Here is a 19457-nt window from a genome sequence, read left to right as displayed (position 1 = left end):
TTTTGTATGGTAGCTATAGCACCTCTAAAATTTGCAAGTGTCTGCTACCATACAAAAGAAAAGGTTGACAATGTCCATTAGCACCACTAAAATTAGATCCATGATTTCTTGATTTCTGCAGTTAAGTCATCATGATCATAACTATTATTTTTATTGTGGGTTATATTATAGTATTATGTGCTAATAAAGTTATAGACACTAACATAATGCTTCCTCGAAAACGATATGAATAGATTCAACATTTGCAAGGATTTCATGGGCTTTTGGTAGTTAGTTACTGTTTAAGGACCAGGTACACTGAAGAGATACTTTCAAATTACAGCAAAACTATCTAATAGAGCAATCACTACATTTTATGATTCAATGCCAAGTGGTGGCTCACTAAAATCCAATTAAATATAGAGTCACTTGAAGTATCCAAAAGATCACAGCACTTTGCTAAGAATTATGTTTTTGTAAAACCATGGAAGTCATGACTGACTGACTGACTCACTAACTATTGTGTTCAGTAGACAGGGCTACAGGATGAGTTATGTACCCAATTCCCTTTTCAGAGAATCCAGAGTGCCCTGTATTTAGTTTGTAAGGCTAGCACTGGTGCTTAGTGGATTTTTTTTGGCTGTTACAATGCTTTGTCATCCCTACTGCACAGTACTACTGTGATATCAGAAGTTAGGGAGTCTTCAATACTGTCATGTTGAGCTGATACCTGAAAATACATAATTATTCTGATCATTATTCATGGAAGAAATTAGCTACACAAGACCTTGAAATTTGTAGTACTTCCTTACCTGCAAAAATATTAAAAATCTGTCTGTAATGCCAAAGTTTTTCTTCTAGAGAATCCACAAAGTGCACAGTCTGATATACACTTTTGTAATGGAGCCGATTTGCTCTTCACACCAGACATATAATGCATGAGCTCAAATATACATATTTTTTCTAATATACTTCTAAGTGAGAAAGTACTAGACATCTCTGGGTTTTCTATCAGAATCACATTGTAGTGACTGTATTGCAACCAGAATAACTAACGATGCCACTGACAATGCATGCTAGTGCCTGCTGGTCTAACAGATTTTTTCATTAGTTGCCGAATGAGTTCCTTTTTGTATCTATAGGCTGCATTATCTGTAGGTTCCTGATATTAATCTAAGATTTGAATAATAGCTAGCTAATGTTTACACATTCTGTAGACTAATATGTTAAATTTATACCTGCTCCATTATTTAACATATTCTCACCTTTCATAACTTTATAATGTACTGTAATATACTAGTGGAGTAAAAATTTTTGCACAAGTCTGCATAAAGTACTTGTACTTTAAGGAAAAACACAGTCAGTTTTGGGGTATACAGGTAGGTACACTCTAGCTGAAATCAAGAGAGTATTATGTTTGTTCTGTCATCACTAATCATCAAATGGGTATTTACCTGTTTTTTTGTATCAGCTCAACCCAAACATACTACAATAATAGTAAAGCACTGTCTGAACTTTTTCTATTCATCTTCCCATGCAGTGCTATTGCATGAAGAAAATTAGACTACATAAAATCAAGTACAAACTATCATTAGCAAGCATGCCCCACACTTTGATAGGCTAGCTTGGCTATATCAATTGGACATATCATTTATTGTTTTACAGCTATAGAGAGCTCAACATGAAGTTCTGTATGCAGTAATTTTAGAGGTGATCAATCAGTTTCTCTCACAGATAACCTCAATCACCTGAAAACAAAACAACAAGTACATAAACTACAATATAGTCAAGCTTGTTATCACCTTTGGTTCCATCAGTACTGGATCAACACATCTTTGTATAGTACTGGACACCACTTCATCCAGTAACATCCTTACCACTCTGTAGGATGTTGTGAGGTGATCAATAGTGAACACTGTTAACAACTAACTACCTCTCATCTGATACAAATCTCCACAGGTAGGTCTGTAGGTAGTGCACATCTACCTGCATTTGTTGTAGTCCAAATTTGCCAAATGTTCTCATACGAACACATTCCAATAATGCCTATAGACAGTAAACCATGAACAATATGAACTGTGATATATTTTGATGTCTGCTAGATATAAACTTTTGTGGATTTGGGAATGCACCACATTAACTCCCACAATACCCACTTTACTTTTGTGCCATAAAAATACATCAGAGTTACAGCTGTTGGTTAATGCCTTCAGACCCCATTTGATGGGTGGTAAAACACATCAAAGATGCTATCTTGTGATGAAAAATTACAGACTAAAAAGCAGGCCAAGAAAACTGTGCAACTTGATGTGTGCTCTATTATGCCAAGTAAGTGCCATTATTAGCACATACCTGTTACAACCACTCATCTGGGTAGCACAACAGCTTGAACTAATGTTCTGAGAAATCACTCCATATGACTTAATCTTAATGTATTACTGCATGACCCACAGATTGTAATAACACCTCATAGTAGTGGAGGCAATAATCATGTGAGACAAGTGTGAATGATGTACGATGACAATATGAGTAGCAATGCAAAAAGTGCATGACTTATGGCCCCTTACACTAGTTCTGTTCATAAATATGCATTTAAGAATACACAAAACATTAAGTGGAAGGCAAGCATGTTGTTGTGGTAATGTTTTAAAATTTAATCATGTTGTGTTTGGCTATTCCGATAAACTACTTCAAAAGTATTACTCAGCCATAAAATCACTCTTTCATATATTACCCTAACAACAATCTCCTACATTAACCCTTAAACCCACACAATCCAGAAAACTGGATTTGATAAAACACGAACAAAAACGCACAATATTTTTGCCATTTTACATACACTGTTTTAAACAGGCATATCTTGAGAAGCGTTTATCCAATCTCTTAGAAATAGAGATTTTCTTACTTGGGAAGGCCTACCCTTTGTAATAGTATACAAACTTTTAACAAACAACAAGGAACTCATGCACTACAAAGCATTGAATCAGTTTGTTTCGTTTCACATCTGTATCGTTAGTGTTCTTGCTGGCCATTTTGTCAATCACGTGATTGCTGTATATCAACGGAATCGCCATCATGTGACGACCAAGATGACACCAAGAAAATGTTTCTACGATGCAGCATGGCCGAGTTATGGCCTTTGGTGTATCGATATGCGAAGAAAGAAGATGAAGAGATAGTTCTTTTGTACTTTAAAGGCACAAAGTGAAGTTCTGGGATGAAAGGATGTGACGAAGGATAGACCTATTTAAACCAAGATTCAACGGTGAGCAACATGGCATTTGTAGTTTTTAGACAGCTTTAACAGTTCTTGTTCTATATTAAGGCTTGTGTAAAATCCAGTTTTCTGGATTATGCATTTTCAGTGCTTACATTTTGCAAAACGGCTGCAGGTTTAAGGGTTAATACACTTGCTGTAGGACAAGGGCAAGGCACAGCCAGTGATGCCATATTGCTACTGGTGTTATATTAATAGTAGTTGATACACAGTGTAGTGAAACCTCAGTTATGCAAATTGTTGGGGACCACCGTATAACTGAAAAGTCCATAATGAAGTTGCCAGTGTGCAAAATCACCTTAAAATTCAAATTAATTGATAATATATAAGTGTGTATTATAGCTATAGGCAGAGCACTACCCTGTACAATGGGACATATGAAACAACTTTTTTTCATATACTAAAAGAGTTAAGAGGTGCACCGATAGAGAAATTTTAAACCAATCCGATACAATCCAATATACCGAGTCTTAACACTGATACTGATATAACAAAGTGTAGCCATTTAGCTTGGAGGAAACCACACAGGGAACTTTTAACATTTTAATTTCTTGCTATTTAAGTTCAAAGTGCTAACAAACAGAGGCGACTGTTTGTGGTGGGGACTGCTAGGGCACAGGCCCAACCAATCAGCTTTAGTGCCCTACCAACTCAATTTGAAGAAACTATTCAAGCGCGATCGAAATACCCTAATAGAGCAGTCACCCTAATACAAGAGTCAAGCATTATTAGCATGATAATAAATGATCAACTGCTTAAATTGTTCTAAAATTCAACTTTATAGGGTTTGACTTAAAACAATTTCCTTGCCCCCAGATGCCCCTAGCAATAAGATGTTGACATTTTTCTTTTCTTTTTTTTTTTGGTCTTCACCTAAAATCTAGCTGTGCCCAACCAATCCTTCAGGGCTAGCTACGCCACTGCTAACAAATACTGGCAATGTTTGGTTGCCTGTGGTGCCTCAATTAATAACCCAGACAGTAAGGTACCCACAAATATTGTAATGCATGCATGCTCCCACTCTGCATTACTCATATTTTAACCAATCACGTTCCTCAAAAGTTCATGTGGTTTAAGGATTAATAACAACGTATTAAACATTTTTGCATACAGTATTCAACTACTCTAATAAAACACTCACTATTCTAATAGAGCAGTCAATTTGGTTTTGGTCAGTTTAGTTAACTGAAGTTCTACTATATCAGGGGCGTAGGAAGATATTTCATGGTGCCCAGTGGTAAAGATGAAGACCAAGAAAAAAAGTCTCGAGTGTGACTGCTTTATTAGAGTCATTGACTGCTCTATTAGAGAATCTCAAACTTTTCAGTAATATATAGTACAGTGTGCTGAACCCGTTAGTTATGCCACTGGAAATATTTATGTGTGCCAAAGCACCTATGGCACCCATGCTTCCTACGCCCCTGTATATGAGTATTCTTAAGTGTACAATACAGATACTTTAATCTCTACATAAGGGAAAAAAAAACAAAAAAAAACAACATGACAACTTGGGGTGGAATGAGCAAAGACAACTTTTAATAACTCATGGATGGAATTACACATGATATTGAAATTTGGCTAATGCCAGAGTCATTTGCAGTACTACTTGAAAATCTTTTCATTTGCACTTTATCAAAGTTTTCATCACAAATTTGTTACAGAGAGCCATAAAAGTACATAACCTGTGATCAAGCCAAATTGCATGCATGCACTTAACATGCATGCACGAACGCGCACACACACACACACACACACACACACAAACAAACACACACACAAACAAACACACACACACAACACACCTGGTAGCTACACCATAATTTCTTTGTGTATGAGAATAAGTGTGTCTACTTCCCTCTGAAAATGTAACAGATAAACAATTTTAACACAACATATTCCCATTTACACAATACTACACAAGCAGTCTCTATACAAGAGCTGACCACTCCCCAACTAATCTGTGCAGCCTATCAGCCACACCCACCTGATATTGTCTCTTTCTTTGTCCCTCCACATACAGTAGGCCAACTTGTTTGTCAATCATCGTAACTTCTTCCACAACATGTTTCATGATAGCTCGGACATTTCTTGGTTCTAATGAATTGAGCCAATCATGTGTCTCCACACTTTTACGAATCATCTGTTCACAATACATCATGTGATCTTACAGTTTAGTAGTAAACTATCTCAAACTCACTTGGGCCACTACCAGTCCTTGTACCTTCACATAGTGATTGAGCAGTACCTGAAGAAGAGAGATCACAGGCACATGTGATGACAGGACATATATGCATTAGGCAGTTGTGATCAAGTTGGGCGGAAACAAAATGGAGATATTTTCTGACGTTCACATATTTTTTTATTTCCTTACACCAGCCTAAAGTGCTACATGCATGTAACAATTGCAGACATAAATAGTTTGGCTAACTTGTGCAGTTCTCCTGGCTTTGCTCAGTAGATCGGTAGATCACTAGTCTCTGTTTTTATTGGATGATCAAGCTCAGTGAGGGGAAATCTTTCATCAGTGATGCCAACCTAGTAAATGGTGATAGTTGAGATCATGTGATCCTGACACACCTACCAGTTGATTGATTGCTGAGCTGGAGAGATCATGCGACAACTTGGAGAGGATCAGCGCCAGAGAGGGAGGGGGGTGGGGAGCGTTTCCATCATATGACGCCTCTGTGTAACTCTGTGTAGGATGTATTACACAGAATCACTTTTTGAAACTCAACAAAAACGTCTACCAAAAAAGCACACTAACACAGAACTGTCTATGGTACCTATAAGGACTGAATGGTATTTTGCTAATAGCTCCATTGGTATTGTACACACTCGTTTCAAAGAAGCCTTACCATGAAAGGTGTCAAAGGGCTTAACAGGCTTCTGTCAAAACTCACAGGGCTTCTTTGAAATGAATACTCTCTCCCATTAGATGCTATGAATACACATATAGTGTGCCAAATTGAAAAAGTTTGCATTTCCATAGCAACCATACCTGCTATTTCCTCACTAAAAATCTATTTCGATACTAGAAAATAATTGCTGGCAACATTCTTATCTTAGTTGGTTGGCATTGCACATGTATTAGAAATTGTCCTGACATTTGTCTGCTTGAAAAAGCTACAACACACACACACACATACACACGCACGCACACTTGTGCTGAAATGAACAGAAATTTTTTACTATTCAAATAGTTGTGAACAAAATGATCGATTATTCTTCAAGTACTGAAATCTTTGTTGTGCAGTAAGGTAAGTGCAAGAGCTATTTCTGTCTCTTCTAAAACGGAAATTTTCAGTATGAATATGTCACTTTGTTCACAATCTCAAGCTTCAAGGTTGGCTTTATTCATCTGATCACAACTTACTACAGTGCTAGTGAATATTTGAATAGCGTGTTAATGAATCGGACCAACCAAAATATCTGAATAATCATTTCAGAACTACTAGTACTACTACACGCAGATGCGCACTACACACAAACAAAGCAAGAGAGACCGGTAGAGACTGTCCCCATTAATAATAACATGGGTACTACAGTGTGTGCAGGCAAATTGTCCTGGGGTAGCCCACACAAGAGGAATGTGTCATGATAGAGTTCAAGGAGCTCAAAGTTTCATAACCACATAACCATTGCTATGCATTTGCTTCCCTAGTTGACACTAGGCTACCAGGTCTCATTATACAGCTGGGTAGACTGGAGCAATGTAAACAACAATTAAAGGTTATTAATGCTCAAAGAAACACCATCAACAGTAGCAATTACATCAATTACATCACTAAACATGGAACCTATCACTACACACAATACACATGTTACAGACAAGACACTGTCCAATCACTCACTGATGCAGTGTCCAACACAAACTCCAGTAGTGTCACAATCATTCCTTGTCGTACACTCTTTGAGTAAAACTCTGTGAAGTTTCTCTGGGAGAAATTCACATAAGGTTGATTACTTCCTAAAATGGTTTGAAAGCAGCAGTTATTTTACAATGTGAAACATACACACTGAACCTGTACAACTAACTTGTACTAGTGTCAAGGCACTTAGTCAATATAGATGGGACAACAACATCCTTTATCATAACCCACATCCCACCCCCATATAAACATGTTCACCACATAAACATGTTCACCGTGCATGGAGTACAACTTTTGTTACATTACATCATGTCCCACAAACTAATGTCCTCCCCTATATAAACATGTTCGCCATATAAAGTTGAACAATGCTAGCTACATAAACTAACATACATATATTAAAGGGAATAATCACTGCAAATCATTAGTTGGATCTTCAGTATAGTGACAGTACATCAAACAGATGAGTAGTTGAATTATTGCAAACATATGCAGGTATGTTATAAAGTACACCATAATGATGTCTATACTGAGGCTTTCTTCACTGTTTTATCTTGATGTAAAGTAGACAAGTTTGAAGGCACAGATCATGCACCACTATATATAGTAATACTTTAGGCATCACTTTAGAACTTTGTATTTGATTGTATTTATAGTTGTGAAGTTACAAATCTTATGATTGCTGATGCTTCTTCACTGATGACAACAAAAAGTATTCCATTATAAGTTCCAGACTATTCCCAACTGATCAGTTCACCAATTTCCATTTACCAGTTCAGGGAGGTACCATTAGGACCACATGTACTCAACAACTCTTCACAATTGGAGGAACACAAAGTGTTTGACTATTTGGAGTACACTGAGACTACTGTAGTTCTACCAGTACAAGAGCAAACACATCTAACAGGACAGTTAGTGACTAGGAAAGACTGTTGTGTAATGCACCTATCAATGTATTGCCCCACCACCCCCCCCCCCCTCGGACGTAAGTGGGGCTTTACAGGGGGAATTGACACGAAACTGCTGCCCCACTATGGGGCATTTGACGATCGTTCAGTAAGCACCCAAATATTTTTTGTTGTAACTTCCTTCGCTATGTCAAATCCCGAGTAAATCCCACGTTGCAACTGGGGCCAACGGTGGGGATTTGACACGATAGGTTTGCCCTACTATGGGGAATTTGACATTCGGCTGTGTCAAATCCCCACTATAGCCCCATATATGCTCGAGGGGGGGGGGGGGGGGGGGGGGTAGTGGGGCAATACATTGATAGGTGCATAACTACTTCTTTGGCTTTGAACTATGAACTGGTTGTATCAATTGTAAATTGTCCCAGTTGATCATTAGAATACAATAAAACAAGACATTCACTAAATAAATATGTTTTACTGTGCAAAAATCACACAGGATTATAACTGCACAAACATTTGGACTGTTAATGTTATGATATGGATTGGTTTTTGTGTAAACTCTTGGTTAGTGTAGAATGCTAGGGGCTTTTTATAGTAGAGCGGCATAGCATGATAGTTGTGCACTTTTTGATACAACTATGAAACTTTCCATATATGTTGTACTCCTTGTGACATAATTTTTTGAATATAGAGCCATTGCATATTCGACCTTTGGTGACCTTTACAGCCATTTTTGTATTGAAAATTTCATTGTTTTTGTCTTTATCTCCCTCAGGCATCATTTTGCACAGTTTCAAATTAAAGTTGCTGCTAAAACGAACTACTCAGCTTTTATTTGAAGTCAATAGGTGATTGCATTCCAAAGTTATGATCATTCATATTAATCATGAAATTCTATGAATTACTTGTCCATTAGTAATTTACACCCCAAGGGCAAAGAATTTTATGACTTACAAAAATGATCATAACTTTGTAGTGGAATGGGATATGAACTTCAAACATAAGTCAATATAGTTCTTAGGTCAACACCTTTAATTTGATACCATGTTTTAACAGTGTAAAATAATGCCTCAGGGAGATAAAGACAAAAATGATTAATTTTTAGTGAAAAATGGCTCTAAAGGTCACCAAAGGTCAAATCTGTGATGGCTCTATATCAAAAAACATATGTGACGAGGAGCACAATTTGTGTGGAGAGTTTCATAATTGTATCACAAAGTGCACAAAATGCCCATTTTTTGTGCTATTAGGGGAATTTCCACAGTTTTTACAGTGACAATGTCACTGACAATTGACATTATATTCCACTGCCTATCCACTAGACATGCACATGCAAGTGTGCAGTCTCTATAATAGAACTGGCATGTTTAGGTGCCACAAAATGGGCTTTCTGTGTAAGAGGAAAATAGAAGGAATCATACCAGCCAGGATCAAAATCCATACAGTCTTTCCTATCAAGTGTTTATAAGATAACAGCTAAAATAAAGGCTGGTACACTGGACATACTTTAAAAATGAAAACCCTCAAAAGAAATTATTTCTACAGTAACTGCTGCTGGAAGAGACAGAATAATTTGTATTGTTGGAATTGAAATAAAATATGCTGCAGGTGACTAGTGCTATATCCCATATCTTCAAAGTCACTAGGATCTTTCATTTCCTTCACATTTTCAGAACACCTTTTGGAGATCATGCTTATCATACAGTATGGTAGTACTAAATTTCCCTTCGTAACAGCTTGGCAGCATTGGTTGGGCATAGTCAAGCCCAAAAATGTCTTCAAGACCAACCCCAAACCCTTCCAAAATGTTTCTATGGAACTTTTTATTAACAGAATTGACTGACTAACTGATGCCTCCAGCCAAGCACAATTCGACAATGGATAAGGCTATGGGCTTGATTTCTTCATCACTGTTTGATGTCGCTTCATCCCAAGATGTGCATTTTTGCCAACTGCAGTACGTACAATACATGCATCATGGACTTGTCTTTGTTCTCCTTTGTGTTCCAGTCCTTTTCACTGACAACGCAAGGTGTCGATTCATGATAGCATGATGTGGCTTCCTTGTGGATGTGTTGGATATTATGCTTATTGTCCGTACTTTCCATAGCAACTTGATTGATTGCAGAGATGTTTCTCGTACTGTTCTTCACTTGTAACATTGTGTAATGGACGTAGCATAGCTGAAAACTAAACATAATGGCCACCTCCTTTTCCATTACGTAACTGATTGTTGGGGTGTGTGCTTTGATGCAAAATTACTTTTATGGCATTCCTGGTGCCATTCTTTCTTTTAATGTGGTTCATTTGTCATAATTATGTTATTAAAAAAGTAAACAAACAAGTAGAAGGAAAAATTAGGAATTTTACAGATCAAAGAAAAAAATTTAGTTTTTCACTGTCTGTTCTATACTCTTGGTTATCTTTTAAGTTTACTCTTGCTAGGGCACATCAAACACTAAACAAACACTAAACCATACTGTGGACTCTGCCCAAGGCCATCGGTAACGTTTTTATAAAGTGCATGATAATTATGTGCAATTTTCCACAATTTATTATTACCACGTATAATCTTCTGATTAAGCACATTCAAACACAGAATAAAGATCAAGGGTCAGCATTATCACTGGGTCAGACTCAGATCTGACCTAATGTAACCTGGTTACTTAAAGTCAATGTGTGTGCCAAGAGTTACAATTCGGGTAGTGTTGAGCAGTTTTGTTATTCCATAGACTATACGATATTGTTACTTGATATTGCAGTATAGCTATACAGCTGGTATGCCTTAGTTAGATGTCATTTTAGATTTCCACTACTAGATCCAGATACAAAAGTACAGTTTCTTAACATTTTTACTCAGGACAGAATTGCTTAGCAAGCTTTTCCCAGTATATTGTTGTACACCAGTCATATCCTTTCTCATGTACACTTTTCATTCAAATAGTGAACTCTAAAAGACTGTTTAATTAAAATCCACGGTATTGCGGTGTTAAGAAATAAGACAGCATTAAAAACAGATATCCCTGTTTAATTAAATACTTGGTATATTGCTCAGCACTAATTTTGGGTGATCTGCTAGTGCATTTAAACAGGTAGCTATATGATAGCCAAACAGGTAACTTAGATAATTAACAATCAGTTAGTGGATAGAGTTCTATGCAGACAGCAAAACACATTTCCTATAAGTGGGCATTGCTTTGTGTATACCAACACACTTTACTGATAAATAGGCATGGCCCCATGTATGCCTACAGACAGTATCACACATTCCCAATAAGTAGGTGCTACTCATGAAAGAAGCTGGGCTGCTGTAGGACTAGTTTTATACATTATCAAAGTCATTATCCAATCCGGGTCAGACCCGGATATTCCATAAAACAGTTCATCGATGACGTGGACAAAATGTAGCCCAGTTGAGGGTTTTATCCCTTATAAACATCAAATTAATACAAGTTATAGACTGACCTTCACTTGACTGGTAGCCTTATCCACACTGGTCTTCAGTGAGGAGTGAAGACTGTTACACAGTTCCCTTGTACTGGGCATAGTAGAGGATTGTTTAACTATGACCAATGACTGCCTCGATCACGAATCTGAAGAGAGACCAACAGTATCACCATCATGTGTATTATGTGTGTACCACAAAAACTGTTCTGCAACAACCTGTACAAATTGGTTATTTTAAACAACAGAACCCGTTAAAAAGATACTCAGAAATGTGGAAACCTTGATGATTGGGTAACTGGTTTATGACTGGTTGTATTAGTGTACAAACATTTAGACTCCTGAAAATACTTATTATACGTATGTGGAAGTTTTCATGTTTTAGCATTACAGTTTTGATTATTTTACCCGACTACGGCCAGTAGCAGGGCATGCACCTGGTTCATTTTGGAAAAATTGTGTGTGTATGTCTGTACAAACTCACGAGAGCAAACAGTTGAATGTTAGAAGCTTACGGTGTATGAGACATGAAGGCTGTATAGAGCCTGTATTAAGCACTCAGGCAGGTAAACTATACACTGAGGAACATTCTATTACAGGTGATGATGACGTAGTGTTAGTGACAATGTAACCTTCACAGACTTACATGTTGTGATGATACCAGATCAAATGAAGATGATCCGACTCACGTTGAATATAAGCTGCCTTCATACCAGTAGTGTGCATCTTACACTTTGAATTTTCTATATGTAAATAAGCAGTGTTGGGAGTAACACGTTACATACGTAACGCGTTACGTAATATTATTACTTTTGTGGTAACTAAGTAATATAACGAAATACGCTATAAAAACGGGTAATATAACTCAAGTTACTCTACTTACAAATGTAACGCGTTACCTAAGTAATATAGTTACTGTAACAAGTCTAATATTACGTAATATTATTACTACAAGTAACGAAGTTACTAATATCGTTAGTTATCCTCTGAGTAACGCCTAGCCACAACGAAGTAACGAAGCCTAATGAATGAAGCTTATTCACCAGCTTCTTACTTATAACCAAGATTTGCACATTGTCCAACAACGCAATCATGTCACGTGATAAAGTGGTAGTTTTACATATGACAGCTTAAGGCTGTGGATACAAAGTAATATAATATGTAATATTATTACAGTTACTTTATTTTATGGGTAATATGTAACTGTAACTAAATAGTTCAGTTGCAAGTAATATGTAACTAGTTACTTTTACAAAGTAACTTGCCCAACACTGTAAATAAGTTAGTAAATCATAAAGTACAGTAGTACTGTATCTTAGGAACATGTATGTTTGCTTATTCACAAAAAATATTGACCAGAAATCAACCTCACAATATCTACACAGCGATGGTTGGGATATATAAACATTACAGTATAGCAACCTCCCTGGTGACAGCAAGTGCTGCTGACAGAGCATTCAAGGAAAGTATTATAAGTTCTTATATAGTATTACCACAAGAGCCACCCTTGAATAAGGGCCATAGCTTTTATCTGAATATGCTGATGCAAGTGTTGATCAGACACATTTGAAGCAAAAAACAGGCAAAAAAAAGTACAGTGAAACCTCACTTAGTGGCCACCTCAGTAATGAGGCCACCTCATTATAGTGGCCAGGTCCAGCAAGTCCAAACGTATTTTCCATTATGTTACATTTATTTAATTTTCGTTAATAGGGCCACCTCATTATAAAGGCCAGTGGCCACATACCACTGGACCAAACTGGTAAAACTAATACAATGTTCCCTCAGTAAAGAGGCCAGCTGAGCAGGCAGTCAAGGTATCACTGCAAAAGTTGCTGCTCTTAAGTGCACATTTTAACTACTGGAAGTGGTACCCATTATTCTGGCAGTATACTTCATGCTTTTCCAGCCATTATGTCTCAAGTATTGCTGGAATAATTGGTACATCGTATGCTCCTACCTTTCTCTGTGATAAACTCTATATAGTGTGTTTAGTTAGATCAATTGTATACTGATGTTACAGTTGCTGGTTTGTTGAAAACCTCAATAATAAGGCCATTTTGTTTTATGGCTGCATTAATAAGGTTTTCGGTAATAGGGCCACCTCAGTAATAGGGCCACTTATCATGGGTCCCATAGGTGGCCCTATTAACGAGGTTTCACTGTAGCATTTTTTGCATGATCAAGTACATGGCCGCCTTTGTATGTTAGCTGGAAAATTGCAGCATTGACCAGTAAATATGGTATTTGTTATCTCCAACACTGGGTGTCGACCTCCATGAGATAACCAGGCTAATGTGTTGGCCTTTTGAAATTTTAGTATATATGTATGAAGATACAAATTTTATCAAGATCCTTTGCAACAAGTTTTCAATCAAAAATGTGATCCAAAATCATCAACTGATATTGTCATAATCAATATTAACAGTACAAACAATACACAAACACACACACAGTTTAAACAAAGTCGCATAAAAAGGCTACTGCTACCTAGTGAACCATACTTATACATGCACCACTTAGGAACTTGAGATGGTGCAGCCTAGAACAGGACCAGTAATCCACACAAGAACTGAGTGATGCTCAGTTGCTGTTGTTTCTTAGAACATTCAAATTACTTAGCTATGTAGTGACCTGGTAATAACAAATTCCCAACTACTTATGGCTTGCATACTGCATAGCAATGTTGGGGTCATGGGTACTATAGTTCCTCAACACACAAACACACATTAGCAAAACAAACATACATACACAACACATATTGTCTTGTCTTGTCTTGCAGATACAGACACATACTAGTGAAGACTCCTAACACTTACCAGTCATTTACTGATGTAGTGTCCAGAACAAACTCCAACAACGTTACAATCATTCATTTTTGAATATAACTTTTCTTTAAACTCTGTGAAGTTTCTCTGGGAGAAATTTACACCAGGCTTGATTACTTCCTAAATGGTCAAAAACAGTTGCTATTTTTAGTCTGTGGCACATATACACAACATGTGACAACATCACAACACATTGTGTAATTCTATACTCTTAATAGTTTTAGCAAGAGTTAATAATTAAGAAAGAAGCTCTATGACCTCAGCTAGGGTCCATTCACTTCATATTAGGAAGCCATCCTACTAAATAAAAAAATACCATATAAAGAATAGGTATAAAAAAATTCAAATGGATCAATTCGACCTCTATGGATAAATTTAAACTACAGAAATTTTGGTTAAAATGGCCATCTAAAGGTGGTTGTAACTAGGGTAGGCATTTGAACTAAATCAGTCAAAATAACTAGGGAGGGTCAATATAACTGTTCACTTAGGATGTTGAAATAACATATTTGGGTACTTTCAGTGTGTATGGTCAAGTCTACTATGGTAAACATTAGATGACCAGCTACATGGTTAAATTTACAGTACACTGGCCATTATAACATTTGTGTTACATCCCACAATCAAAAGTGAACATGGAGAACATAGGTTTATATACAATTTGAAAACTCTATAAGATCAGGTATGTTTAAAGTATTAAGATGCAGTATGTAACAATTATTGTGAAATATCATACAATACGATAGTAGTGACCACAAAGGAGTAGGCGTGGTCCACAAAATAATATCACCCAAAAAACAGCCCAATTTCCCCTAACGACGATCAGGCAGTATTGGTTAGGTGAAACTAAGCCCAAGCAAGCTTTCAGATTGACCCGAAGCGTTTTTTCAACAGTTGCTATGGAATTTTAAAAATAATTTATTTAACGGAATTTTCTACTGACTTGAGTAAGTAAGTAACTGACTGATGCCTTCAGACAAGCGTAACTCAATAACGGCTAAGGCTACGGGTTTGATTTTTTCACTGTTTGACGTCGTTTTGGCCCGACAGGTGCCTTTTGGCATACCGCAGTACGTACAATGCATTCTTCATGGACTTACTAGTGTCCTCTTTTGTGTCCCATTCATCTTTGCTGACAGTGAAAAGTGTCGATTTGGCAATAGCACATGATGGCTTCCCTTCAAAACGGAAATCATCCATAGTGGCTATTTTGATATCAGAGGTGCTTTTCAAACAGTTCTTGATTCATACTGCTGTGTAACGGGTTGAACATAGCCGACAACGAAGCGTAATGGATACTTTACTTTTCAGACGATAATTGATATAACTGGGACGTGTGACACCATTTCTTTCTTTCGGTATGCGTGGATTGCAGAGGTGCTTTTCGAACAGTTCTTGATTTGAAATGCTGCATAATGGGTTGAACACAGCTGACAACGAAGTGTAATGGATACTTTGCTTTTCAGATGATAATTGGAGCACGTGGCGCAATTTCAGATGCGGTATGTGTGGGTTCACCAGTCATAATTATTATTTACAAAAAAAGTTAACAAACAAGTACACAGAAAAATTTGGAAATTTCAACTAGAGTATAGACCATAACACATCGATAAAAAGTACTGGAGTAGTGCACGATATTAATTCACAGTAAAACAATAAGAAGTGTTATATCCCTACTGTGCTCAAGATACCATAATGGAAATGCACAGTAGGGATATAACACTTCTTACTGTGGATTAATATCGTGCACTACTCCAACTTGTTTCAGTACTTTTTATCGATGTGTTGTGGTCCCTACTCTAGTTGAAATTTCCAAATTTTTATATGTGTACTTGTATAGATTAATGCATGTTGTTACTAATGATGACTGACTCATTAATTAACATAAACAAACAAACAAACAAATAAACAAATATTTTGTGACGTGAGTTAATTTTACCAACAGATGGTTAAAATGACCATGATGACAAGGTTATTTCAACCACTTAGTTAGAGGTTGAAGAGACTACAGAGCATCTGGGTAATATGACTATATCTTACAAAGTTAAAATAAACAAGTACATCTTTGGGTCAATTCTACCATAAGCTCCTGTTACTACCAAAACATTGGTCGTTTGAATTGCAGAACCACCCAAAACTTTGTGTTGTTTGTACCCATTTGAATTTACAGTGGAGTAAATAAATGGCTTTACTCTCATAAAGCCATATAATAACAATGACATCATATTTGCATATATAAGAAGAGGAAAATCACTACAAAATATCAGTTGTATCACCATTATAGTAGACAGTACTAACTGTGAACACCAGCAATCTTTTCAGGTATTGTGAAATATAATAATGTTTACTATGTAGCTTTGCTATGTTGACAAATAAGGAAGTGTGAAAGTACGAATTATGCACAAATATTTTAGTAACACTCTAGACACTACATTAGAATCTGTGTATGACTTTAGTGACAGGTCATGTCTTAAGCTTTTGTCTTCATTGCATTTATAGTGGTGAAGTTACACAGCTTTTTTCATTGATGACAACTAAAAGTATTCCATTACAAGTTCCAGACTATTCCCAACTGATCAGTTCACCAATTTCCATTTACCAGTTCAGGGAGGTACCATTAGGACCACATGTACACAACAACTTATCACAGTTGGAGGAACATAACATGTCCATGAAGTGCACTGAGACTATTGTAGTACCAGTTGAACAGGAAACATGTCCAATAGGAGAATTAGCAACTGGGAAAGACAATTATATTACTACTGTTTTGTCTTTGAATTGTGAACTGGTCATGTCAGTTGTAAAATATGACTATTAAAATATATTATTTCTATCATTTTTTAAATGAAAAAGATAGCTGGGACAATTACCCTTAAATTAAAGGTCTCACTATAAGGAAAGTTGTTGTTGAAGATGATACCTCATTTTGTATTACTAGACAATTAAGTACAATTCAGGCAACACACTTTAGTACCAGGGACGGAGGAAGGAAAATTGAATTGGTCAGGCCATTGTATATGTTGAAATTGCTACTATATACATGATGTTGCCAGTGTGAGAGGAGTTGCTGCGAAGTGCGAAGCACAAGCATTCTAGGGGGTTCTGGGGGCATGCCCCCACGGGAAATTTTTGAAAATTAGACACTCAGATATGCCATTTTAGTGATATTTCACTGCTAACTAGCTATATAAATATGCTCAAGCCTATCTGTTGTTCTTCAGACTTTCTATACTATGTATAATAGGTAGATAATTGTAGACCTGACATACAAGAGACACAGCATGAAACTTGCTATATGGCTCAGCTAGTGTACAGTTAGCTTGAGCAATTAGAAGTTCAAAGGGGTCAGGGGGTGCAACCCCCAGGAGCTGCAGAATATTTGCAATTTAAAGGCTTGAAAATGCCTTAAAATTGATATATATATACATAGAGGAAACAAAGTATTCTTCACTCCTTTCTACCTTCTGCCACGTTTTGACCACAACATAATATTTCTGTATTTTCTCTTTGTTATATCTTCTCTGGTGGTCAAACAACCCCCACACTTCAAGGTTCTTAACAGCTGGAGGCTGGTAGCTGGAAGAATGTACTATTTTCAGTATGAGTGAGGTTACACCTAGTAGTGTGTGCGGGTTACTTAATTTCCCTTCTTCCTTCTCAGATTGAAGAAAACTTTAAAAGAGCTGTCTGTGGTTTAATAAGTTCATCTGATAAGTCTCGATTAATTAATCTAATCACCGAGTTCCCTTTGAGAACAATATCACTACATATCTTCATAGGCACTGTGGTTCTAGGTAGGAACAAGTTGATGGTGGTAGAGTACTCAGAAAGTTTACCCAATTGAATACAGACTGACTGTAAGCGAATGGGAACAGCAAAGTCTACCTGTAGCTGGATAGGTGGACAGATAAAACGTTCAACCCGATATCCCCTAGAATGTAGTGATCGATTGGTAGCAATGAGGTTAGAAGGAGGATAATTGTCATCATACACACAGCTTGAGGTAATGGTAGTACCTAGGTCCTCTCTAGCAAGGTTCACCAACTCCATTTCATAAAGACCTGACACTGTAAAGGTAATTGATGCATTAGTGAATACCTCAATTGCACAGTTTACTCAAGTGGTCACTGAATATCAAAATCACTGCTATGGTTGCGGACAGAAGCCTGACCCATCTGTCCATTGCTATGACCACGGTCAACTATTTGAATATCAAAATCACTGCTATGGTTGCGGACAGAAGCCTGACCCATCTGTCCATTGCTATGACCACAGTCAACTATTTGAATATCAAAATCACTGCTATGGTTGCAGACAGAAGCCTGACCCATCTGTCCATTGCTGACCACAGTCAACTATTGTCCAAACCACACTAACCAGAACATGTGGGTTGGTATGTCAAGGCCATACCCTCACAGCAGCTACATACACAAATCATATACCATCCCTTTCATGTGTCCCACAGGTCAAGTATAAGAATATAACATGTGAGAAAAGCATGTGACATGGTACACACACATTGGGTTAAAAATCTGTGTTGGTAAAACTGCTGTTAAAATGGGGTAATCAAAAATGAGATAAGTAATTGTCACAGAAGGCACAACAGTCATCCAATATGGAAGATAGGCTTACCTATGGATGACTACCAGGACACAACACATCATATACAAAAATAGCATTCCGATTGACATTTGCTTGTAATGGACGTACTAATTTCTACACTACGATGTCATTCTCCGCCATTAGAATTCTCAATAGAGCATGAAAAAATATTTATTACTTGTTTTCCCTGGCTACAAACAGCTTACGCATCCCACAGGCCAGTGAGCTATTCACCATGTAGTTATTAGAGTCAGCAATTTCATTGTTCTGCATGGCAATATCATCACATGCTTTACCAAAAAACCTCAACAAACAAGTTAACAGTGACCCAAGTTTTATGTGCAAATTGTGTGTATCGCTTGGTCTGCCAATGTCTTTTATCCAGGCCTATTATTTTGTAACCTGTGTCGATAGTAAGCAATGAAGCAACATAGGGGAGGAATCATGCAAGGGGGCCCTTGTAAATTGCCCAGCATCCTTGATGTCTGCTGACCTTGCTGGCGGTGTTCAATTCAGAGATTGTGTCAATGGTCCATAAAGACACACA

The 19457-nt window shown here is 37.1% G+C and overlaps 1 protein-coding gene across 1 annotated transcript; it reads right to left on the bottom strand.

Annotated features, from left to right (window-relative positions):
* Positions 1–1613: 1613 nt before the first annotated feature.
* Positions 1614–11582, bottom strand: LOC136236865 (vacuolar protein sorting-associated protein 51 homolog). The gene is made up of 9 exons (XM_066027097.1): positions 11502–11582; positions 7108–7191; positions 5838–5948; positions 5454–5501; positions 5241–5396; positions 5059–5103; positions 1913–2025; positions 1782–1860; positions 1614–1727 (listed from the first exon to the last, which is right to left on the bottom strand). Exons 1-9 carry the CDS (start codon positions 11580–11582, stop codon positions 1698–1700), a joined length of 747 nt encoding a protein of 248 aa, XP_065883169.1. The 3' UTR covers positions 1614–1697.
* Positions 11583–19457: the final 7875 nt, after the last annotated feature.

The sequence above is a fragment of the Dysidea avara genome, chromosome 10 (genome assembly GCF_963678975.1).
Source record: "Dysidea avara chromosome 10, odDysAvar1.4, whole genome shotgun sequence".
In the NCBI taxonomy this organism is placed as follows: domain Eukaryota; kingdom Metazoa; phylum Porifera; class Demospongiae; order Dictyoceratida; family Dysideidae; genus Dysidea; species Dysidea avara.
Note: the sequence above shows the minus strand (reverse complement) of the source record. Positions and strands in the feature narration are given on the sequence as shown.